The following is a 26,323-nucleotide window of genomic DNA, read 5'->3' on the forward strand; positions in this document are numbered from 1 at the left end:
ACCCAGTTTTTAAAAAGGGAAATTTGAAATTTGGTTTCCGAACCTCCTGTTTATTTCTCTATGTTCTTCTTGGTACATTTTCTATCATGTCTACATGACGGCAATTGTGAAAAGAGAAGACTCCATTCTTGAAGAAATTATGTCAGTAAGTCACCACTAAGCCCCGTTAGCGCTACGTGCAGATATTCCGTTGTTGGTACACACCTGGAAGATTAGAACCGTATCAGAAGAAAGTATCAGAGGAAGTTTGGGCTGTTTGAAGTTTAAAATTCCATACATCCGTAGAAACAAACGTTTGTTGAAAACTCGACAACTTATCAAACTCCATCCGGGCGAATCTTTTTTTGTGCAACTAAAAGTAGGCGCTAAAAACTATTTGATCTAATTTTTGATTTTACGAAAACTGATTTATGTATGATAATTAGCTTATATATTTGATTACCTTCAATTGAAAAGGTATAAAGAAAACTGCGGTGATAAACATAATACATATATCTTAATATACGTTTTGGTTTGAAGTATCGCTGAACATATTTATGAATTGTGCCGTTTTTTTGCCAAGTGTTTCTGCTCATTTCCCAAAAGGCGGGAAAAGCAGAGCGGATAGAGAAGCGCAGCGCACGCTACAGGTTAAACAATCTTTCTTTACAGTACAAAGTAAACAAATGTACAATATTGCAGGATATTTGTACCCTATTCACGTGTTATTTGTACTCTTATTATGCAGTTGGATAATAAACCCATTAATCATAACCATTACAATTCCTAAAATTTGGTTGGTGCATTAGCTGCTTTATTTTTTCCTTAATCATTCTGTACAGCTGTAAAGACAGTTGGCTACAATCGGACAGTTGAAGCAGCCAATCATACTTAATCTACTCAGAAAATCCACCAATCACAGAATAATCACGATAACCATAGCAATAACCACTTATCCTAAAAAAAATCTAAGGAATTTCCAAAAGGGAGAATTTTTTTTTTACTTTAGAAATTATCTGTACTGGAGATATTGGCCCAGATGCAATTGTTGTTTTCGGAAGTTGAAACGGTTAAGATTTATTAATGACAGGACTTCCTGATGTCCAGTTCTGTCTGTAATCATACTCTTGATTGACATCGCGGTCGTCCAATTTTGTCAATCACTTGCTTGATTAAAGACCCGATTGGATTTCACTCGGTCCCATTACCATTATTTATCGCATGAGTTGGCAAACAAATTTTGCTTCTATGTCTTGACGTAGAAGCCCGGAAGCTGCATTTTGTTTGAATTACCTTCTCTTCCCTGTCCAGCTGTAACTTTGATATCTAAAGAGGAATTTTTCCTGTTTTAGAACCACATTAAAACTTCAAATCTGACTTGATTATGGAAATCATAACTCTTGGCTTCCTTTTATGAGAGACGCGGAAGATGTTCCCGTTTGTGCAAACTCCACTGAGTCGATCGCCACGCAACGAATAGGACTTATGGAGTCGTTAAACAAGAGCATAAAATCTTTGTTATACGTTAACCAACAGAATGTTTGAATTGACAAACTTTTCTTAAATTTTTATTCTACGCATTTCGCAATAATGATCGAATAATTACCTTTAAATTCTCATGAAGCCATTTCGGACACTTGCTGCAGCTCATGATAACTTCTTGAGGTAAAGTTTTCTCCGTGAAATAGTACTGGGAGAAACACAGTTGATTATTATTAATATACTTCAAAACTTCTTAAAGACGGCTGGTATTATGTTATTTACAATGAGCAAATTAACCATAAATTAAGTTTGCACCGCGGATTTAAGTCAAAGGGAAATTTTCCAAGGGCAATTCGAAAGGAGCGAGATCGATTGTGCTCGCTGAAGCAGAAGAGTTCTTTTCTCCATTTAGTTGTTTAATTATTTTTTTCTTTTCAATTTCATACCAATATTCTGCCAAAAAACATTTGGTGCATTTCCGAAACACCTCATAACTTAAAATACACTTCTCGTATAATAGTAGATACGTTTCACTAGTTGAAGTTACTTCACTGAAATCAAAATGAAATTATAGAAGTCTATTTAACTCAGATTTAAGCGCAAGAGGTCTTCATTTGAAAACCGACCAAAAGCACCTGAGTGGGAGGTTGCTGAAAGCATTTTGCTTCCAGTGTTAGAGTTTAACTTGATGTTGCTGTCAGTTACAAAATATGGCGCTTCTCACATTTATCTTACTTGCTCCTTCGTCCGAAGTGGTTATCTATGTCGAGGAAATGGGTAAGCAAAGTATCCTTAGAATCTCGTGCTGTTCTGATCAGTTTACTCTTTATGGGTAAAGCACCATTCGTTTCTAAAAGAATGTAGAGGTTGCACCACTTAGTAATCGATCTTCCTTACTTACCAACGATGTTTTACTTCCTTCGCAAAGGGCAAGCACCATCCGTCATGTCGACTCCTTCAAATCCGTTGTATTCAGTGGAAAATGACAACATCACCCTTTAGCGGACATACACTCCTGATGGTACTCCTCTGGATGAAGTAGAAGTAATTTTCACTCCTGATTCCCCCTCGTTTTCTGCACAAAGAGTTACGAGGTATAGGAGTAGAGGCACAACTCAAGTGGCTGATGACTTCCAAGATGGATTCGTTTTGATTTTTAACAAACAGCCAATTAACAGTGCCAATCCTTCGCTCGCAAAGATCAGACAACAGATCGAATGAATTGAATGTGTCCCGATGACGTGAAATTAACTCCCGTTAAATACGTGGTCGAGATTTCAGTTTTTCCCTATTTTCTCTCAGGGACTTCTAATAATAATAGCAGTAATAATAACAATGATAATAATAATGATGATGAAATATGAGAGTGATCTTCGCAGTAATGAACACTGCTTAAGCAGTAGTAAAAATAGGACCTAAGAAACATTCAGGATTTTTTTAAAAAAAACCACATATAACCCCCCCTCCCCTTTTCAGGATAACCACCACATTTCAGCTATTGAAGTTCTGTAGTCCTTTTATTTTTTAAATTCTATTCCAGTTTTTCCAATTTTTGGAAAGTGAACTACACACTTGTCTCTCAAAATCAAAATAAAGAGTAGATTTTATTTGCAATTTTTATGGAATTCTACAGTAGAAAATTTTTGCATCCCCCTCCCCCCTTGGTCTCCCCATAACCCGCACACCCCTGCATCCCTCCACTTAACATTCCCTCTCGTAACCAGAGTTCATATAAGGCGCCCCGCTGACTTTAGATTTACCTTTGCCAACACCTTAGCTGTAATACATAACAAAGCTAGTTGTTGTTTCCACTTCGTGTTTGTGCAGTTGCTTCTCGGCTGATTTTACATCCGGCACAAAACTTAGATATGTTTTTACACGACATGGTTCGAAGATATACGAAGAAGCTGATATCAAGATTGAGGAAAATTACTCTCTAAAAAATGTATTCAAATCGACTTTCCGGCACTTCTTGGTATGTACTGACTAAGTTTGCGCGTCTGGATTGCGTTATTTCACTTGTAATCCGCTTGACTTCCGTTTCCGGCCCCAGGAGTATTGGTACACCCGTGCATCCCCAAAGGGAATAGATCAGCGCTACCCGACCTTAATTATATTTAGTAGCCCTGAAAAAAGAATCCACGGTTGATATACAAGAAAGAGGAGATGAAAACTGTCTGTTACATGTTATTTTATATTTGCGTGACTTTCATTTAGCTTGATACGTTCGCGTGTTCGATATCGATGCCAATGTTCTCATTCGACACATTCGCAAGTTTCACGCATAGTTCAATCTGAAGGGAACGTTTCTCCGGAAGAAAATTTTTTACAATTCATAGAAATTTCCTTGGTGTTTAACATAAATCGAGTTTTCTTCCATAAATCGCACCATCCGCCACGTTGTTTAGAGAATTTTGCCGACTAAGGCCGTCAATTTCACGAAGATGATCGTGACACTCGGTCCCAGTCTCAAAGCGAAGAAAGGCTTAATTGTTTATTCCTTCAAGTGACTTCCGTAGGATTTTGGCACAACCTTCCTCATTGAAGCATCAGCAAAGGTCTGATAGGATGGTGTCTTTCCGTGATTATGAAATTTACTTACTCTTTCTTCTGCTGGTAAAGTTTCACGGGTCAGGTAAGTGTGAAATTTATTCTCCCACACAAAGGATTTTACGGTGTCTTCTTTTACCGGGTGCCATTTTAAGCTTAGACATCGAAAACGCCAACCCTTTCTTTCTGAACGTTATTTTCGTCAAAATGATTTCCGAACTCCAAGATGGCTTTCAACAATCTTTTGTATTTCAAAATTAAGATATGATTTGGAATTTCAATCACGTGATAGATGAAGTCTGAGTAACTATGATGCGATAGAAATCACAAGCAAATGATTTTATGCTTCAAGTGTAACAATACCATACGTTCAGAATTTAACACCAACTCTGAAACTGAGAACTGCACTATTTTCATGGTTAGTATGAGCCCTCTTCTTAGCCATGAGAAAAGTTACTGCTTTGTCAGGTGGCTTTCCATTACAAGCATGATGGTCAGAAAAGAGTTGCCATCTGTACTTAAACTCTCTTCCTTGCCATCCATCACCATTATTGGGAAGAGCTGTTACCAATTTTTGCTCGCATTGTTGGTGCAAATAATGACATCAGCAAGGATAATTGCTGCTAGCTAAGTTGAGTGTTACTTTTCCTCCAAGCAGCAATCATGTAAAGAAACTACGTAATGCACTTGGATGGATAAATGAGAATTGTTTGCTCACATGTACATGTATGATTTGTCTACTTGACCAATTTTTTAGCTTTATGCACATACAATTGTGGTACCCCACACCGGTCCTTGTGGAAGACTTATTTTTGTTGTGCATTTAAAAACAGTTAACGTTTTAAGCAGGGCCAAAATTTTTGAAATGACCACATGTGTGAAGATATGTTGGCTTATCATATAGTTTACATACTGAGATTTACTCCAAGCTAAATTAACAAAACAAAAATTTATTATAAACTGCAAAAATTCTGATAGGTAGGATGGTTTTTCTCACAATTGAGAAATGAGCATCTGACCAATTAGAGGTAGACCAGTGAAAACAATCATTTGGGTTTTTTAGCCTTTGTGTTGTGGGGGCTTGCCAAATGGAATGAAAGTGAATGTCAGCAAGGTTTGCTGGTTGCTGACAACTGTAAAATTATGACTTCAAGGTTGAAAACAAGAAGTCAGCTGGGCTTCATGAAAATTGGTGAAAATCATTCTGATTTTGCCTCATGCAAACTGATCACAATCTTTGTCTAAATCTATGCTTTGATCAATTGCTAACATTTGCAATCCGGGGAACTAAAGTGGAATCTCTTCCCAATGGGTACAAAAGACTTAAATTTTATAGATTCTGACTCAGATAAGAAAGCATTACAATCCACCTTTTTGATTTGATTTGTGCTTGTGTGAATGAGCAAAAATTTGTTTCAAACTGGTACTATTATTTCCATGGTATTGACACACTTTTCATTCAACTAATTTACTCCTGTCCTGCAAGTATAATTCAGCTTCTTATACAATACCTTATTGATGGTAGAAATGAGGTCAAAGATATTCAAAGCTAAAGGAGGTGCAGTACAAGTTTTGACCATTGTTGACATCCTTTCTATGACCGAGGCTATAGATGATAGAAAATTGTGTTTGATGTCTTATTTCTTATTTCTATTTCTATAACATTGGAATTTTTATGCCAGCTTAATATGCCAAAGTTTTCAGAAATTATGCACATGAAATGATTGATCATTGCATTTTTGTTTGTGCTGTCATTGTTTTTTTTTCCCTGTGTTATGTGATGGCTTCAATGATAACTATACTATTAGTATAATTTCTCACTCAGGTTATTATAGAGATGCCCATGCTCTGATTGGTCAGGTATTGCATCATATCTTGTTATAATCACAGTGTGCAGGGTGATTATAACAAGAGTGCTAAATTTCAAAATGGCTGCTTTGCATGCATTCTGTCAAGTGTTGCAAGGGAGTGTTGAATTCAGTGGGAGAAAACTAAATTGCAAAGAGCATAAAAGATGCTAAAAGATTAGCAGAACACTTTTCAAAACAAAGGGATAAAGTTTTTGATATTAAAAAATTTAAACCTCTTAAAACTGCCTGCTCATCTTGATACAGGTAATCAACATAATTGTAACAAAATGTGTGCAATGTTTTCTTTATTTACAGAATTTATAACAGAATTTGAAAGCACCTGGGGGATTGTATTAAAACAATTTTTTGCTGAAGGCAAAGGGGAGATCATTGAATAATATTCACTTCACTTCATCTTCCACAAATATTTGTTAATTTTTATTCATTACTGTGTCTTTTTACCTTGGTTATTCACTACAGAACAGGGCAAGATTAGGGAAAGAAGTGATGTGTTTGATCTTTTATTTCTTTTCCAATTTTTAGGCACAATTTTTTCAGCACTAAACTTTAAAGCCCACAAGAATTTTGTTCTGGTCATCAAGAACACTTGAATGGTTTCTTTTCTGTTTTTTTCTTCTTTCATACATATCTTATGTGATGGGTTGAGGATGCTCAGATAAGACCAAACAAATTTTCAAACACTCAAAGCCAGAAGACTAGAAAATGGGGGAATAATAAATCCCTCAATCGATAGTTTAACATATACTGTAATATGTGAGGACATTTCCACTTTCCCTTTTCCACCTCCACAAGTTTTTCTTCGACTAATTTCTTCAAGTGTACTGTTTCTAAATTTTGGAAATTTTACCACTATACATTAATTTCGGAAAGCGGAACTTGTCAAAAATTATTTTCAAAAGGCACAAAGAGTAACATATTACTGTTATTGAACCTTATTTCTTAGCAAATGAAAGTATACTTTGGGCTGATTGATACAATCAGTGAATACCAATGTAGTGCATATTTATACTTATTGTTGTTACTGCTTACACTAAAAGTGCCTCTGTGGTGGACTCTATTTAAGCCCTTCTTCCTAAATATTATCTTTACACATGTAACTAAAGGGCTGAAAATATTATGTTTACGGTTGTCGATTTTAGGGGGTGTGGATGTGCGTTTCACCCAGGAACCTTCTAGTCCAAGCTACTTTAACAATGGTAGTGATGCCAAGCTAGTGTGGGACTACACTGATCCACATAATGACATTCAGGACATTCTCTATGAAGTTCAGGTAAATGCTGCATTTGTCAAAATGATGGTTAAGAACAGTCTTGGTGTCCAAGAACATCCTAGTATTCCTCCATCTTACAAAGGAAGAGTTAAAATTGAAGGAAGAGCTACCCTGGTTATCAAGAACATCAACCCTAGAGACAATGCCAAATTTAACTGTGAGCTCATTGGAAGCTTTCTCGAAACAGTTAAAAGTACAGTTCAGCTTATTGTGGCAGGTAGGTATTACAGAAATAGTTATCAATCAAACATAAATCAAATGAATTCAACTCATGTCTTTCATATTTCTTTGATCTGGAGAAAGTAAACAATAGCATAAATTTGGGAACAGTAGACAGTGCCACTTTTACTTGGCATGAGATACTGCACTCCTAAAAGGAGAAAATAAATTCTACCCTTTTTGCTTTGCTGTTTCTCACGAGTAAGAAATCAAAGAGTTATTGCTTTATTCTTCTGGCAACAACTACTGGGTTACTCTGTTATGTGTAGATAACTGTAATATTAATATAAGTACTGATATTTTCTCTTAGCAAAGCTGTCAATTAAAAATGATCAGTCGAAACTATAACAATACAATTGGTTGTATGATTTTGCTAAGTCAGTGACAGAAGGAAAATATTGCATGACCAATCACAAGCAGCAGGTGAAATAAATTTGGTGTGAAAAAAACCATATTGCTTTTCAAGCCTTTTAAAGAGACTTGCCAAAGGGGATGAAAGTCAGCATTGCATCATTTGCTGCTTTCTGGGGATTAATATGATGATCATCAAGGTTTGCAGATGTAAATTTCATTAACAGATTGGTGACTTCTTCAAGTAATCTCTGACACTTAGGAGCAAGTCAAGACAAAAAAAATTTAAAAGTTATTAAAACAATAAACCAACAAAGTCTATAATCTAAGCTCTTTATGCTCTTTGAAAGACACTGAACGTGCAAACAGAAAATAATTCACTGATGACCAATGTGGCCAGGTAAGAATGTTGTCCTGAGCAGATGATGTTTTCATGGAGGTCAGTTCAACAGCTTTGATTTTATTGCTGACTTTGGTTGCCTCACTGAGAAACTGGCTGAATTCCACAAAAAGCAACATGAGACTAAAATTATTCAATTTCAATTTACAGTATGAAACGTTTCGTGAGCTTATGTAACCTAAACTTTTCAGAAAATTTTCATGTATCAAACAGAAGCCTAATGTTCTTTGCACAGACTTTATAATCTTCTCTCTGAGTGTTTTACCTGTCATTTTCGAATACAGTATCTAAGAGTACATTTAGTACATTTAAACGAGTGTGATATTGAATATGTAACTTCTTTGTCATTTGACTGTGATTCAAAGTTGAAAACGTTTGTGGCATCTCAATACTCATGTACAATTTACCTCATTGTTTGCTTGAATGATTTTATTCACTTGTTGTGAAGAATCCAAACTCACTGTTTACTTTGTTCACTTGCTTGTTTTTGATCCTTTATGACTCATGACTAAAAATTTTTGAGCTCACCAGCCATTACAACACCTTCTTTCTTTTCTTTATTTTAATGGTACATTTGCTAATTAAGTTCTGTTGGCTTATTTTAACTGTAATACAATACCTGTCACACAGCTTACCTTTTCGAATTGTATTACAATAGAAAGATACCAGGTTATTATGGCTTAAAAGGGCAAACGAATCATCATTTGCATTTGGTTTTTGTAGCCTAAAGCCAATTATGTCTCATATTTCACTTGTACAATACAATACAATACAATATACAATATTTATTTTGCCATATACGACATTTACAGATGGAAAAAAAAATGAAGAAAATTGATGACAGAGAATAAATGGCGAGAAAACCTGAAAGAAACCACGAGGCTTATAACAAGTCAGGCTTTCTCACTTAAAATAACTAATCTTATATTAGAATTACAATATGGACTTATGGTAATTAACTTTGACCGCGCACACGTACACACACACACATGCACACACATATTAAATAAGTTAGTTAAGAATTACTGCCTTACAGAAGTTAATACCTAGAGAGAAGAAATTCCTTAAGCTTTCTTTTAAAAGAAGCGGAAGAGGGAGAACTAGTTATGTCAGAATTTAGCGAATTATAAAAGTTTGGACCTTGAAAGTAAATTGAAAACTTCCTGGTGTTCGTTCTGCACAGTGGCAAGCGGAAGGACTGAGCATTCCTAGTATTATAATTGTGGATTTGACTATTCAGTAAAAAAAAGTTATTGAATTTGGAAGGGAGTGTAGAGTTCACGAATGAAAACATAAAAGTACCTAATTGAAACGAATGGATATCATGAAATTTTCAGAGTTTAAGTTCCTTAAAAGTAGGGCCAGTATGGGTAATGTATGTAGAATTGCTTACTGTTCTTAACGCACGTTTCTGTAAGGTTACAATTCTTTGAAGGTTTGACTTGTAGAAATAATTGAGGGCCAAACATCTTGTTTTCTTTTACTAAGAGTGGACCTTCTTTTAACTTTAAGTTATAGGAAAGCAGCATTCAGCACGCCACTGGTGTGTTCTTTTTATTGGGAAGAATCCATAGTTTCTCTTTCATCAAAATTTCAGTTCTCTGGGTTTAGGATGTGTCCTGTTGATCCTTTGTCAGACCAAGTTCTGAGTGGGGTGTGGCTTGGTTGGCTCTGTTCCTATTTGTTTGTGCAGCAGCATAAATTTTTTTCACTTGAATAGAAGTAGCTTAGAAGCCAGGGTCCTTAGCCCAAAGAGTAAATTCCTGAATCAGCCCTTAATTTTCTAGGCTGGGGCTCTGCTTTATAATTTAGCTCGCGAGTAAGTTATCGAGTAGTTAGAGCCCACAGGTTAACTTGTACTGAAAGAGGTTTGAGCCTCCTTCTACTATTTGGCTGTTGGGGACCAATTGCTTGATGTTTTTGTCTATTTTATCGAAGTTGGGTAAATTTTGAGATTAGGTCCAAGTAGGATTTGTTACGCTATGTGAGGAATGACATAATCTCTTTTACCTTTCAGAGGCACTACTTATAAACATCTCTTTAAGAGGAAAATATTACATTGAAGGATCCCTTGTCACCATGGCCTGTGAAGCTTCTGGGAAACCATTGCCGGATGTGGCATGGATTAGAAATGGAGTACTGGAAAGTTCAGGGAAGAAAGTTACGTTTTTAAAGCTCGAAAATATAAACAGAACAGATGCAGGAAAATATACATGTCAAGCCAATAACTCAGTGGAAGTCACTTCTATTGATACATCAATTGTAGTTCAGTGTAAGTATATTTTAACCTTAATTTTCTATTTCTGGATTTACTTTATTTACAGTGCGATTAATGTTATTGGGGTGACAGTAACCTAGAACTTATAAATCTGTTCAAAAATGAAAGGAAACAGAATTCCACATCAAATCATTTTTGGCTTTCCATGCATTGGTCCCAATTATCGGTTGGGACAATTGAATTTACGTGAAATCATTGCTCATGGTATGTTACTTAGAAGGATGCGACATTTTTTTTGCTATTTCATTGCTTCAGTTGGACTGTGTTTAACTCCGAAAATGGCTTAAAACTATCTCCGAACCATTGTGATAATCCAAAATTCACTCCGTTTGACTAGCGCACAAGGCTTTGCCACCTTATACTAAATACTCGACTGTCAAATGACACAAAAGTGACAGACTGTACCATGGAGTGATTACAAGCTTCACTTTTTTTCTCATTTAAAGACAGGGAAGGAATGACAAATCCTGCACTTGGGTAATTGATTTCTATGACTTTCTGGTTTTGGAGGTTGTGTAACCTGCAAGCATTATGCCGCCCCCTATGAAAGATATGTATTTCCTAACTTCGTCTAGTTTCCCCCAGGTTTTTCGTTGAAACAAGCAGTTTACATACTATTGTCCGTGCAAATTAAAAATACTTATAATCAGAATTGCAATTTTATTTAGCCTGTTTCAGACTCCCAGGAAGTATAAAGAGCCACGATAGTGTGAACACAACCTGACCAAATCTCTCTGGTTTTTCGCTTTAGTTTTTTCGCTCTGCTGCTGCTTAAGCTTTTTGCAAGAGTAAACTTGAGGAAGCTTGGATTGTTAATGAAAATTGAATTGTTTTTTTTGCATATTTGGTAGTGGCGTCGAGCCAAAAATCCCTAATGAAGCATCTAGCCTTTGAGGCCCTCGACTTAAGGTTTCTCTAAAATTGAGGCTCTGTTCCTCAGGAATCTCTTAGATAAATATATCATCCTGGTACCAATTGAGGAAAATAAGGAATGTCTTCAAACTGATTCAAACTGGGTTTCCGCGAGGAAAATAAGGAATGTCTTCAAACTGTTTCAAACTGGGTTTCCGCTTTTTTGCGAGATGAGATCCTCTCACGTGCAGCTTCTAGGACCCTGTTGCATTCGCCTTTTGACTCAAAATGAAGGATTTTCATCAAAAATTTTTCAAGAGCGACAACGTTTTATGTCCGTTAAGACAAAAAGCTGGGCTTCACAAATTGCTCATTTTTAGTAACAGAGGTTTTAAATAGTTATCCTGATAACAAAATAGTTGATGTTATTTTTCTTGCTGCAGTAATGCCGTTGTTTTTCAGTTTGCAATGTGTAAGTTAAAGTATTTTCCTTATAGTCAGCATTCTAACCATGGGTAGATGAGTTGCTACAATTTTCCATCACAAAAGCGTTATATTTTCTGCCCAAAGCACTCCATGGACTGATACAAGACAAACCCTTGTTGCCTTATCATGAACCATCTAGACTTTTAAAAGAGGTTATGATTTATAACCAGGCGAAATGTATAAGCGATGAATTAAACTGAAATTGAGATTTTGATTTGATTGAAATTTTTAGACAAACCTGAAGGTGTGAGGCTCACAACCAATGCTGCACAAAATACCGTCACTGAAGGAGACGCTGTTACATTCAAGTGCATAGTTATGGCTGCTGTGCCACAAGTATCATTTTACAAGTTCTATTTCAATGGCAGCCTCCTAAGCGAGAACAGCAACAGTGAGTATACTCTCAATAACGTCAATCGATCTCAGCACTATGGCGAGTACGTATGTATCCCATATAATGACGTTGGAGATGGAGAAAAAGCCACTGTGAGACTTAACATAAAGGGTGGGTAGAAACATCTTTGAGCATTTTTAAGTACTTTGGAATTATAATCCAAAACAGGAAAAATGTTTTATACCAGTTTACATTGCGTCAATAAAACTTCCCACACAGTGAATCATTACAATCCCGAACAAGGAGAAATAGAGACCCTGGTGATGAGGTTGACCTTTTGTGCCTGGCGAACGACACATGTGCTAGTTAGCAGTATTCTCAAGCCGATGAAGACTTTTGTTGATGTTCCTGATGTTTTCAACAGATTTTCGAGGATAGGGAATGTTTTCTTCATATGTAGTGTATGATGTCAGTATCAGTTGAACTGATATGGTATCGAAATGAATTAAAATATTGGTTTGCGAAAATGAGTCACACTTAAAAACCACAATGAACAACGTCCAGTTAAGATATCACCAGTCAATTATATGCTGCCTTTAATCCTAATAAGCCAGGGAAACTGCAAGTGGTGTTTGACTGCACAGCCCGATACAAAGAGACATCGCTGAATGACCAACCACTAAGCGGTCCAGACTTGACTAACAGCCTGCTTGGTGTCCTCTTAAGATTTCGTCAGGAACCAGTATCTCTCTCCTCAGACATTGAAGCAATTTCCATCTAGTAATGGCTGATTCAAACGATGTTGATACCTTAAGGTTCCTTTGGTGGCCTGATGATGATTTATCTAAGGAGCCTGTTGAGCACACCTTTTGGTAGCACGTCTTCACCAAGTTAGGACAATTTCGGTCCAAAAGGAGGACGGCTCCAGACAATGCAGGATACTTTGACAATAAAGTGATGAACACAGTATTGAAGAACTTTTATGTGGATGACTGTTTGAAATCAGTGCAATTAAATGAATTCGCCAGTAAATTGAGAGAAGATTAATGTGTCCTATTGTCAAGAGGTGGATTTCGATTGACTAAGTGGCTGTGTAAAAGGAGGGAAGTCCTCAAAACCATTTCAACCTCAGACAAAGCTTCATCAATTTTGGATTTGGATTTACATTCCGGTGTACCTCATATTGAAATAACCCTTGGTGTTCAGTGTACGATGGCTATGTGATGTACCGATACTTTTAAGTGTTACCTTACCAATATGTTTGAAAGGAACCAACTTTGGCTGGATACAAAATGCAGAGCTTCACCGCTTTGCAGATGCCTCTCAGATTGCTTATGGGACTGTTTCATATGCAAGACTCGTCAATGAAAATGGCTTTACCCTCTGCAGTTTCCTCGCTGGGAAATCTCGCTTAGCTCACGTTAAACAGATGACTATACACAGATTAGAATTGTCACCGCTGTTTTATCTGTCAGATTGAATCAGACGTTACAAGAAGAATTTCAGTTAAAATTTGACAAGACAGTGTTTTGGTCAAACTCCATGGCTGTCCTCCAATATATCAAGAGCAAAGAGACAAACGATTCTACATGTTTGTGGCTATTTGCCTGGTAGTGATACATGATGGCTCCCTTCCCAGTAGAAATTTGTGTCAACAAGCATGAACCCAGCTGACGATGCCAGCCGAGAACTGAGAGTAAAGGTGTCGTTAAAGAGAGAAGTGTGGTTCAGAGGCCCTAAGTTTTTTTGGGAAAGTGAGACATCGTAGCCCACCCATCCAGTCTCTTCATTCAGCATTTCTGAGTAAAACCCAGCGGTCAGATGCTAAGCTCGAACAAACCATGTTACTCTCATGGAAGATAAACGACCACTAGACCTAATGGTTCTGCAATATTCGTTATGGTTCAAGTTTAAGAAGGGAGTTGCTTCGCGTCTCAGATTTAACAATTCCATGAGAGCAAGAGGTGCTTACAAGAGGACCCTGTTGATCGAATTCCTTGTGGTAGGCTGTCGATAGACGAATTACAACATGCAGAGGCTCAAATCGTCACATACGTGCAAGCCCTCCCAAACTTGAGCCCAGGAGAATCAGAGAAGGGTAAATTGAAGATTATCAGCCTATTTGATTCAGTGTGCAGATTGAGACCGTTTCTGGATGGAGCGGGAATATTGCAGTTGGTGGTCGGCTTCAAAATTCTTCATCGGATTACCAATCGAAACATCAATTGCTGTTACCTTCAAAGCACCAGGTTACCAAGCTGCTCATTATGGATGTTCATGAGTCTGTTAGTCATCTAGGCCAAGAATATGTCCTGAACAGTTTGAGACAAAAGTACTTGATCTTCAAGAGACTGGCAGCTCTTTGAAGAATACTCAGTAACTCTTTGATATGCCAAAAGCAAAATGCTGCAAAGGACCAATCGCTCTGACGAAGAGCTAACGCTCGAAACGTCAGCTTTTTTACCCTTTACGGTGGCCAATTTACGTTTTCAGCTCAGTTGTTAACACTAAATTACCTGCTAATTGATTTTAGATTTACCTGGCGACAGGCTTATTCCAGATAAACCTTCGTTTTCTAACGTTGACATAGATTTCTTTGGCCCACTGTACGTGAAGCAAGGTAGAAGTGCAGTTAAAAGTTATGGTGTTTTTTCTCTTGCTTAACTATCGGAGCAATCCACGTTGAAGTGACTGAGTCTCTCGAAAAAGATTCGTTTATTTGCGCTCTTTGCAGATTCATCAGCAGAAGAGGGACGCCATAGATGATAAGAGGGAACAATGGTATACACTTAAGTAGCGGAGAGAGAGGAATCCGTGAAGCCCTAAACAACTGGAATCAGTAGAGGATAGAAGTTTTCCTACACCAAAAGAACATCAAGTGGAAGTTTAATTTCCTGGGGTATCACAAATGGTAGGAGTCTGGGAACGCATCATTCGTTCAGTGAGAAATATCTCAAGAGTCCTTCTTAAGCAACAATTGGTTCTGGAGAGGCATGCACTGCCAACGTTGATGGCAGGAGTTGAGGGAATTCTCAAAAGTGGCTTGCAGTCCTATTGCTTCAGAATCTTTGACTGCTAACCATTTGTTACTTACTTCGAAATATGCCACTAGGAGTCTTTGTTAAGAACGATTTGTACTGCCAACGTCGCTGGAAGTAGGGTCAATACCTAGCTGACGTATTTTGGAGGAGATAGTTGTCGGAATATCTACCAAATTTGCGAGAACGGCAGAAGTGGATCAGACCACGTCATAGTTTTGCTTTTGGTGACCTGGTTTTTATTCCTCATGAAAGAGCTCACCACCGTCAGTTTCCTTCGGGCCGCGTTCTCGGAGTTATTTCACAAAGGGATGGATTTATCCGATCTGTCAAGGTTGCGCCAAAGTCCTCTACATTCACAAGGCCAATCTCACAGCTTTTTTGACTTGAACAAGAGATCTTTCTCGCGACGAACGACTCGATTTAATCTACCTGACTATCGTGTTGTTTATTGAAAGTGAAAAAAAGCCTTTGAATTTGTGCACCAGATGTGCGTGAACTTTGAACACTAGCAGACTAACTTAAGGGACTCTTACGTTATTTATAATTTGAATTCTAGTCGCCCAATACTTGAAGTAAACTTAAGGGGTTGGAATGTTGCAAGGAGAATTTGCATTTCTGTCCAATGTCAAGTAACTGCGAAAAGATTTTATATTGTGTTTCTTTCAATGGAACTACTATTGTGATGTTCTGTTTCAATTCAATTAAGCCCGCACTTTTGTATGAGGTTGTGTAAGAATTACGTAGTGCTGGTAGCACGTTATTTCTCGCCAGTATAAGCTTTGCTTTCGTTACATACTTCTCATTACTTGTTGATTTCAATTAATTCAGTCGTTTCGTTAGTTTTAGTTAGCGCCGTGTTACTTTTGTTTGAGAGTTTTATTACCAGACCTGGTTACGCCACAAATTGAAAAGTCATTTCTATTTCTTGTAGCTCTGTCGTTGGTCTTGTTGTTATATTTGTATTTAGATATTTGTGTTAATTATTTATTTTAAGTCGAATCACTTGTACACAACTACACATCTACACGACTACATATCTTTACATCTATATATTCGTCTATTGGGCAAACAGATTAGCTGTGCATTCATTTTGTGGCAAACCTAGCGCTACAAAACCTTTCCCATTTTACTTGGAAGTGCACTTTTTTCGATATTACAAGAAACCGTTAGGCTCTATCTTAAAATTAAGTAAAATTGATTATTAATATATATAATATTAACATATTAACACTTGACACTTTGTCACTTGACCTTTTATTTCAAACTTGGCCCCGTCCATTGATATCTATGTTGCACTGAGTTTAATACTGAAAGGCCAGTTTTGTTCTAAGATTTTATGGACCTCTTTGTAGTTCTCTCACATTTTGGGTGCTCTTTAGTGATAGTGTTGACAATGATAATAATTGTAATGATGATAATAGTTATAGTAATATCAATGATAATAATGTTGGCCACAATGATATGAATAATAATAACAGTTTTAGGAAGTATGGTCTATCATACCCAGAACCTTCGTGAAAAAATTATTTAAGTTAACGTATTATTATTATCATGTGGTTTGAGCTTGGTATAATGATTACGTAAAATTTAAAATTGCTTGTCGATCATTTTAAGTCGTATTTTGTTTTTTTCCAGTTCAAACAGTTTCAAGTACAGTTGCCACTTCATCCCAAACAACTCCCGCAGGTAAATGTTTTTTTATAGACGTTCTTTTGACCACCGTGTAAAACTATGTCATCATAATAGCACGGAATGAGTTCGAGTAAAAAACAAAGAGTGAATTAAGTCACTAAAAGTCTGAAACTTAGCGAAGGACTGTAGACTCACAAACAGTCGTAACGCAGACTGCTAAATCTATATCAAAATTGAAAAAATTTGTTTGCAAAGTTGTTACTATTCCGTAATTACTTTCTTCTAATACAAACTTATATGATTATGTGAATCTCGTCAGGTGTCATGCAGCGACTCAAAAGATCTTTATGAGTAAAAGGCTGTACCTTCCATAATGGAAGGAGTAAGAATAAGCATAATTATAGATGTATAAAAGTATTCTTTTTATTTCCCTAAAGACTCCTTCCAGTTGTGGTTTAATGAATATTTTGAAGCATATGCTGGTCATCTTCAAACACAAATTACTTAATTCATGTGGCGATGCAAAACCTTTTTTCAAGTGGGGTGGGGGAAGGGAAAGGAACCATAGTACTCGTTCAAAAAATATAATTCAATCACTCTTTGGGCGTACTTACATTTGTTACAAGTTTCTGTATCAAATATTAAAACATTGTGAACAAGGCTAATCGTAACATGTTCATGCTACTGCGTGCATTAAAACATAAGTTTACTCTCGAGCTTAGTAGCATACTCTGTCAGAAAGATCTCTGCTGGGATTTTTGGACAATGTTCAAGTAGAATTATTGTTAGATGGAACCACTTCTCAGCAATTTTTGTGAATCAAGGCTCTTCATAATTTTTGTAAATGTAAAAGGACACGGCTTTTCTTTAGCTTCAGAAAGCACAGAAGTTTACCTGACAGCGACAATACAGGGGAACTGCAGCAGACGTTCAGACGTTGCCGCGAAATTTCCAGAAATGGTTAGATAATCTACTTGATCCGTATACCGGAGTGTATAGAATACTGCCATAAGATTTATCATTAAAAGGGAATCTTAATCAATCTGCTCTTAGACGAAATCTCAATATTTCTGTAAAAAGAAAACGACATTTTGAACGATCTTCAATTTACGAAACAAGTATTCGAATTTACATTTCTTCTCTAAATGTCCTTATAGGCTTGTCAAATTGCCTTTAAGTTTGGCTGCTCATCCGCCAACACCGTGAACACCAGGTAAGGTGCAGTTTGTCTCAACACTGAAAAAACAAACGCTAACGCAAATCTGTGTTCTGGGGTGGGGAGGAGCTTTCTCTCAGTTGGCGTATTTTAGTTTTAAAACTGGTGTTTTTCCTCTAAAAAAATCTTATCTAATGCAAAATAATCTACATTTGAAGTACATGTTACTTAATGTACAGCAATAGATTGACACAGAATGACATGAATTCATTTTATTTACCTCGGTTTATTACATCACAAATACTCTTTTGGTTAAATTTCAATGTATTTTAACACTTAAAAGTCACCAAACTACAAATAGAATGCCGAATAGAGAACCGTGCCCTAAAGAGCACGATGCATAAATTATGACTGATTATGCAATTGAAGCCGTGTGGTTACTCAGTTTTTGTCACGCAAGGTACGCCTTCGTCGAATTGCTCTCACTGCAAACGCTGTCCTTTCGGTAACATACTTTGTTTGGTGCTGGATTCTTTCTAATCTTTAGGCTGCTCATTTTATAAAACGTCAAAACAGACCACAAGGGTATCCCCAAGAGTAACGTTGCGTAAATTGAGTACTGCGGGTCTCCTAATTCATAACCTGTTTAACTATTACTCAAGTAACGTTATTTAAATTAGGGTAGCGACAATTTTTTTTCACAAAACAAAGACAGCAACAAGGTCTTATAATGAAAATGTTATTTATTGTAACAAATGGCTTTGTACTGTAATCGTAATAAGCTTTCATGGGAGAGATAAAACAAATATTGGGAAGAGGTACTGTAGTTCTATTCTCCAAAGTTGACAAATGTTTGAATAGGTAGAGAATGTAAAAGTGGATGAAGAAACTACTTGCAAACCTAAATGAACTCTTCCCACGATTTCGTTTTGTTTAATACCGACTGTATAATCAGTCATAACTTATGCGTCTTACTCTTTTCGGCGCGGTGTTCGATTCGGCATTTTACATCCTTACCCCTCTTACCTAGGTGTGGCAGTGTTGTTCTCGACTTCATGATGAGGTTCAATCGAAGTGTAGTTGTCAGCAATGTTTTGACTGTCCTGTTGGTTGCTGCAAGGCAAGACAAATTCGGAGGTTTTAAAGTCGATCCAGAATCAATTAAACAAGTTTTTATGCCCACAGACGGCTCGGAAAGCACAACAAAAGGTAAATTTTACAAAGCAATATTATTGATAAATGTTTACGCGTATTCGTCCGAATATGGACTTTTTCTAATTGTATTCAGTATCTGTTTAATTAAAAAACTCAGTTCTGCGAGTCATATATTTCCAAGTTTTGTTTTTGTCGCTGTTTTTGTTTTATTCAATTAAAAAAAAATCTTACTTTTTAAAATTATTATAGAGAAAGTAGCACCTTAGTACCCAGCCAATTAGAGTTGACGGTTTTCGTTCATGAGCGTAAGCTACGTATTGAGAGCAGTGTACTGACCACGATCACTGTAAATGTGGTTTGATTGTTACCTGATCAAGCTTTGTATAATGATTCGTTTTAGGTCCCGAGGAATGTACCTGCCCATTTAACAACGTCTCGTTAGCCATAAATGGGGTTCTTGCCTTCATAATCGTTCTTCTAATTATTTACATAATCTGGCTACATAAGAAAGGTAGGTAAAAAATTCATAATCTATGATAGAGGGTTTGGCTGCAAGATTCATTATTAGAAAAAGAAAATCTTGACCCACATCCACATCATTTTTTTTTTCCTTTCGTTCTTTTTCAGGCGCTGTTGGGAAACAGAGGTAAGAATTTGCTGCCACTTGGATTGCGTCGATGTAATGAACCATATATAGGAATCGTGTTATAACAAACTTCCACTTAAAACTGTTGAGATTCTCAGCTCGCCATAAATATTTGTATGCTTTCTCAATTGTAGGACTTATGAAGATGAAAGAGGTGTTTCCTATGTAAGTTACAACTAAGACATTGAGGTCATGTTAATGTTGCCAGTAATTATGTAATCCCACTTTACCTCTACTCCTTAGAAGAAAATTAACGCTTACAACAGATAGGAAGGAAAAAAGGTGTAGTTATACAAAAAAAGGCATAATGCATTAATGACAGGTACAATAGAATATGGGAAGAAGTTTGACTCGATAGGGGCTTTGTCCTGGGATCATGTCCTTTACCAAGCTGCTCCATGGATTTTCCTGCGATCATCCCTGGTTCAACTGCGTGACTTCACTTCATAGATCGCTAACTGGTCTGCACCCGGTTGATATTTGTTTTGTAAATAATTTTTTTTCCGCGCAGTTTTGGCTGTCTGTTTATCTTGATGCCTTGTTTTCAAAACGTTAGTCCAGGATCCGAATACAGAAAGAGTTTTTTTTCGTGTGTGTATTTTTAAAAAAATTGCACTACCAATCGACAATCTTCGTGTTGCAGTTTGTAGCTTCAGCGAGTATGCTGTGAACCTCGATCACCCCATTGGACATGATAGTTTCAATGGCAGCGAACAGAGTGTTAGTAAAAACAAAAATAAGTAATAATAAGGACAAGATATTACAAACTACAATAATCTCTTGTTATGTAAGAATATAAACGTTTGTCTGATGAAAACGGGTAAACTGATTTTTGTAAACATGTGGGACTTTTTATTGGGATTTATAGCAGATTTTTACATGAATACCTTAACGGTATGTTGGTTTAATAGAATGAAACGGGATTAGAAGATACCGAGCCAAGTCTGCCCGATTCAGCAAAACTCGCTCAGCCTCCTGCGGAATACATGGATCTTATAGAAGTCAAGAAAGATAATAGAAAAGCACAAAGTAGTGCTTCAGCTGCTGATTACGTGCCTCTTCATCCGTTAACACGCTCCTGGGAAGTTCCGAGACATCACGTGACCATAGAAAAAATCATTGGTAAAGGTGCTTTTGGTCAGGTTGCCAAGGGAACAGCAGTAGCACTTCGAGGGAGTCCTGAAACGACCACAGTAGCTATTAAAATGCTTAAAAGTGAGCTCTTGTACTGTAAATAGAATGATAGTCTCGACCCACAGTCATTCAGGAAATGTTACCGCGTTACAGTAATTTTTTTAGCTATTTGCCATTTCATAACTTGTGTTGTTATTTTGGCATTTCGCATATTATACCTGTTGACCAAATTTTACTCCTTGTTTTTAACGTTCCAGCAAACGCTGCTGCATCGGACAAGAGAGATTTGATGAAAGAACTTGACACAATGAAGCAGCTGAAACCACATCCTTACGTCATTAAACTTCTGGGATGTGTCACAGAATCTGGTATGTTTTGGTTATGGGGTCTAATTTTGTTGTACACATTTTGCATCTGATTTACTTTGTAACGCTTTCTCGTCATTGAAAATTTGCTTCAAGGGAAGAGTTACTGCTTCACAATTGCACACAACAAACAACCATCGCATAAGGTAATTTTATCTTTTTTTAGTCAGCATAGACGCTCTTGGATTTGCTGATAGATCAAGATCGAATATTTGCCACTGTACAAACCATTCTGTTGTTTAAGCAGAATCGCTTTTTCTAAGGGAATATCTGGTTTGTACTTTATCATGAGACCGTTACAGTTTTTCAGCTTTTCCTCGTAAAACTACATCTTGTTTTCGTGCGATTTCTTCAGAAGTATTGACAATGAGTGGGCCATTCATTTATTTTATTTATTGCAAAATTTTTTAGAGAGAGAAATATGTAAATGAAACTGTTTAATTTCTTCAGAACAGCTACTGGTTTTGATTGAATATGTGCCTTTTGGGGATCTACTCGGTTACCTGAGAAAGAGCCGTGGATTAAAAGACACTTACTTCAAAGACCCGGATATCAAACCACAAACAAATCTGACGTCACAGCAGCTAATGAAGTTTGCTTGGCAAATTGCTGATGGAATGAGTTATTTGTCCTCAAAATCTGTAAGTTAATTGAAAGAACCCGAAAGAAAAGCAATTTTAAAACGTTCTTGTAAGGTGTATCGGCATGTGAAGCTATGTCTTGCATAGCATATTATGTCTTCACAAGATCACGCCCGGGATATGCAAACGTATTCTTACCGTCTTGTTGAGGCCACTTCTTTTGGGCCGGAAACCCTACGAATTTTGACGTCATCACCTAAGTTTCATTCCAGTGTGCGAATGGCAATATTTGTGCATCGCTGCAAGGGCACCACATTGAAATAAAATATCAGAGTTTTTCTCGTGTAGGCAAAGGCAGAGACGTGAATGAATAGGATCTTTTATTCAGTCTAAACTAAGTGTACAATAAATATCCATTTTAGTAACAAGAAGGGAAAGGGAATAAAACTTGAAATTAAAAAATTCGTCTTTGGCTGCTTAACTGCTACATTACAGAATCCTATTTCAAATAAAATATTAAGATAAGCTTTCTATAAAATAAATGCGTATTGTAGAAATAAAGTAGTTTGCTTCTCTGTGGAATATGGAGCAGTAATTATAGTAATTTTAATTTTCTTATCTCTGGAAGAAAGAGAAATACACACACCATATTATGTAGCTGGATATTTCTATTTTCCTATCTGAACGGTTTCATTTCAGTTCTTTTTCTTCTGGAATCGCTAATTTTTGCTCTCGGGTCAATGCTTTCTTAGATAATTCACCGAGACCTTGCAGCCCGTAATGTGTTAGTTGGACAAAAGGAAACGTGTAAGGTGACAGATTTTGGAATGGCCAGAGATGTGCAGCAGGAAAATATTTATGAACGAAAGACCAAGGTAATCAAGAAAGAGAGGTGGTGGGGCGGTACTTCATATCGTTCAGTTGTGTGATTTTTCACAATCATTGTTGATAAAGCTGACATACTCCCGATTTCGATGAAAAATCCTTGGATGGGACCATAATGAAAATAGCCATTCGTATACGAGTATAATTTTTAATATCACTGTCTTTGACCAATCGCTTCCTATTATTTTTTAACTGTTTCGCAAAGTGATATTTGAAATCTTTAGGGCCGTCTTCCCGTGAAGTGGACAGCTTATGAGGCCTTGTTGTATGGTAAATATACCACCAAAAGTGACGTGTAAGTATACCTGATTGTTACCCGTAGCAATTTTCCAACAAGTTTTATCAATAGAACAAGAGAGATGGTAAGTTTTGAGCTCGATAAAGAAATAGTGTTTTGCATATTCTCATAATTGTTTGACAATGAAAAAAAGTCTTGAGTCGCCATGAGGAATGGAACCTCAGACCTTCGGATTCCGCGAAAGTCCGCGATCCGATGCTCTACCACTAAGCCACAGAGACTCTTCAGTGAGTGAAGTTTATTACGAAGTTCATATGACACACGTCCTGCATACTGCTAGGATCAGCAATGTCGATAGAGTCATGTTTGTGAATAGAAATAAGAGAGAGAATCGGAGCGCGGAATCCGAAGGTTTGAGGTTCGATTCCTCATGGGGACTCGGAATTTTTTCTTCGTCCCACGCTCGTGATAAGACGAAAAACGTCTTTCTCTAGGTTTTTATCAATTTTAACCAGGACATGAATTCTATGCTTTGTCAAAGAATACATATATTTTAGTTTTCGTATAAAAATTTTACTGTCTTCATTCACCTAATTTATATTTGTTTGATTTGTCTTTCTGCAGGTGGAGTTATGGAGTTTTGCTGTACGAGATTTTCACCATAGGTAACATCGAATGGAAGTTTATGAGGCCTTGTAGATGTTTTTTGCTATATACCATGTTATATTAAACAATATAACGTGTTCAGTTAGACAAACGTAAATGAGCCTTAAACTACGTCAAGTGACACAGGTGGTGTTTCAGTGAAGGCCGTTTTCGTCACATTTATATTTCGATGGTCTTATGGTTCTTCCAGGCGGTTCACCTTACCCACGAATGGATGGAAGAAAAATTGCAAACTTACTTCAGGATGGATACAGGATGCCTAAACCACAACACATCGATGAGGAATTGTAAGTGCTTTTTGAATTCTTCCTCTCTCACCCTACAAGGAAATGTTCTTTAAATATCTAACAGATCATTTGAACAATACCAGGTATCAGATTATGATGAAATGCTGGAAGAATGACCCTGATGCAAGACCAACCTTCACTGAATTGAAAAATCAGCTTAAGGACATGGAAACCCAACACAAGGTGAGAATTTTGATTAACATGAAAGTTTTTTTTCACGTGAGACCGAATTGCTTAGGCTCAGCTAAATAGTCTTAAACTTAACAGTAGCCTAGATAACGTAATTTTTACGAAGTTAGGATTACATCTTCTTGTTATGTCACTGAAGCTAGCACTCCACGAAAAACGGGGAAGAAGCGAACTAGAATGTTCCAATGACAATTGATACATTATGGTTATTTAAAAGATCATAGGGTGATTGCAAAACCGTATTGAGACGCACAAAGAGTAGCAAACGACGACGCCATAAAATACTTTCTTGGATTTGTTTTGGTGTGAAAAGCTGACCACTTTTGAGGATAAACGCTTATAACGTAAGAGGAACACTTTTTTAATGATGCTGATTATTAAATTATTCTTTTCTGCAGAAGCTGATCAACATGACAATGTACGACAAGCAGTTGTATGCAAACGTCGAGGATTTAATAGTGTAGTTAGATAGATTTCCGCGGTATATGACTGGCTAACAGTTTGAACACTTCGCCACAACAAGTTTCAGGGCTGAATCATCTTTTCCTCACACGCTTACTTGGTAGGAATTATACTTGGCGCATTACTTGTGCAATCGTCGAAGCTTTGGGATATGAATTCACTGAAAATTTTATCTAAAGTTTTTGAAGATTTTTGCCAAGAGGGAAAATGACTTTTTTCTAACATTTCTGTGGGAAACGAAATGTTAAACTTTGCGAAATGCAAGGTATTGTAGGACTAAAGAAACTAAATTTTAAGATTTGAAGTTTTTGGTAAAGCAAAAATGGTCTTTGTAAGGAAAAATGAGTAAATTTGTTAAGAGGAACATATGACTTTTTTACCGAATCCGTCACTCTGAACGATATCACGAGTCCAGCTCTGATACAAAGATTTTGTCACTGGTGAGCTAAGTTGTTGTCTGTAGTGAGATTAAGTAAGTTTACTCAGGATAATTCTGTACTACTCTTAGGAGTCGTTCCTTGGTAAGAATATTGCACGTTGTTTGATAAGGTAGTTGAATTGGTAGGGGTATCATGAGTGTTATTTCTGTCGTTTAACTGCTGTGTGCACCGGTTAACTTTTGATATACTCTTGCAAAATATCCCATCATAACGAGAACTCTAAAGAGGGTCTTTAGCCTCCTCTCTTGCACTTCGATAGGGGTGTCACTTAACTTCAGAGACTTACGCGGGTAGTCTCGAGTCAGGACTGACTGACCAGGATTAATCAAAAGTCGCGTAGTTTGATGTAACTGTCCTTTTGTCAATAGACGTTTTGATCTAAAACATTTGCTATAATTATAGCGTATAGGAATAAAATGAAACTCTGTACCATGTGTAAGACTCGAGTACTCCTCGATCTCTTTGAGAATCTTATCGGTGTTTATCACCTTGCACGTAAATAACATTATCTCCTAGGATTTGTCGTCACAATTAGGAGCATAATTCGCAAAAGTGTGATGATATTTTAACGCTCACTCATCAAAATGCACAGGTTTTCCCCCTGGAGATATTTATTAAATCATTAGTGTTCTTTCGAGTACCCAAGAGAGGATCAAACAAAAATAATGAGAACGAGTGCTGACCATACAAATTTGGAACAGTCAACAAAAGTTAGTCCATTGGGAATTACGGGTAGTTATCGTCACGTCAGAGGAAATAAACGGATTGGCGACGGGACTTACAATGTAGATACTGGAACTCCCTGATATTCCCGGCGTCCAGAGTATTGTCTTGGCTGAGATAAGACTTAGTATCGTTTCACTTACATTTCCTGATAAATGCAAAGGGTAACAGTAAATGATACGATGATAGCAGCTGAGTGAAAAAAACGGGGGAGGGGTGGGTCGGGTCGCGTGCTGTTTTGCTGCTAGTATCGCGCAGTTCATTTACTTCGTTCTGTTTTACTAACTGAACGCCTAGAACCGGCTAATGACTCCAAGCCCCTGCATTTTTTAATTCAGTAGTCTTGCTTAAGAAATAGACGTAAGCTGTAATCAAAGAACCTTTGTCTTTCGTACAATTTCTGTAAATACGTATTATAATATGTGCACTATATTTAACAGTTGTTCCATGAGTCCGCACCTGATATGGGTTGGCTATACCAATCTCGTATCCAACAAGTCAGTAACAGGAACCTGGAACAGAGCAAAGCTTGTGATCGAGGATAGCTTTCGTTTCAATATCCTGACCTCAATTTCTCGCTTTGAGTGTACGAGTTAAGAGCGCTTGTCTGTAAAAATCAGACAAATTCTAAATTTCACGGCAAGGGTGAAA

At 37.0% G+C, this 26,323-nt stretch overlaps 1 protein-coding gene across 1 annotated transcript; it reads left to right on the forward strand.

The window, feature by feature from the left end:
- The first annotated feature begins 3,988 nt into the window (after nt 1–3,988).
- On the forward strand, nt 3,989–25,383 carry LOC149043792 (uncharacterized). Its single transcript, XM_089210687.1, has 20 exons — nt 3,989–4,096; nt 7,022–7,369; nt 10,140–10,394; nt 11,971–12,243; nt 16,749–16,799; nt 17,617–17,705; nt 17,903–17,958; nt 18,932–19,110; nt 19,457–19,567; nt 19,684–19,702; nt 19,837–19,867; nt 20,614–20,917; nt 21,094–21,204; nt 21,652–21,842; nt 22,535–22,657; nt 22,892–22,962; nt 23,530–23,570; nt 23,762–23,858; nt 23,942–24,041; nt 24,446–25,383. Exons 1-20 carry the CDS (start codon nt 4,030–4,032, stop codon nt 24,509–24,511), a joined length of 2,583 nt encoding a protein of 860 aa, XP_089066813.1. The 5' UTR covers nt 3,989–4,029; the 3' UTR covers nt 24,512–25,383.
- The last annotated feature ends 940 nt before the right edge of the window (nt 25,384–26,323 follow it).

Source organism: Pocillopora damicornis, chromosome 6 (assembly GCF_964200805.1).
Source record: "Pocillopora damicornis chromosome 6, jaPocDami1.2, whole genome shotgun sequence".
NCBI classification, from domain to species: Eukaryota; Metazoa; Cnidaria; class Anthozoa; order Scleractinia; family Pocilloporidae; genus Pocillopora; species Pocillopora damicornis.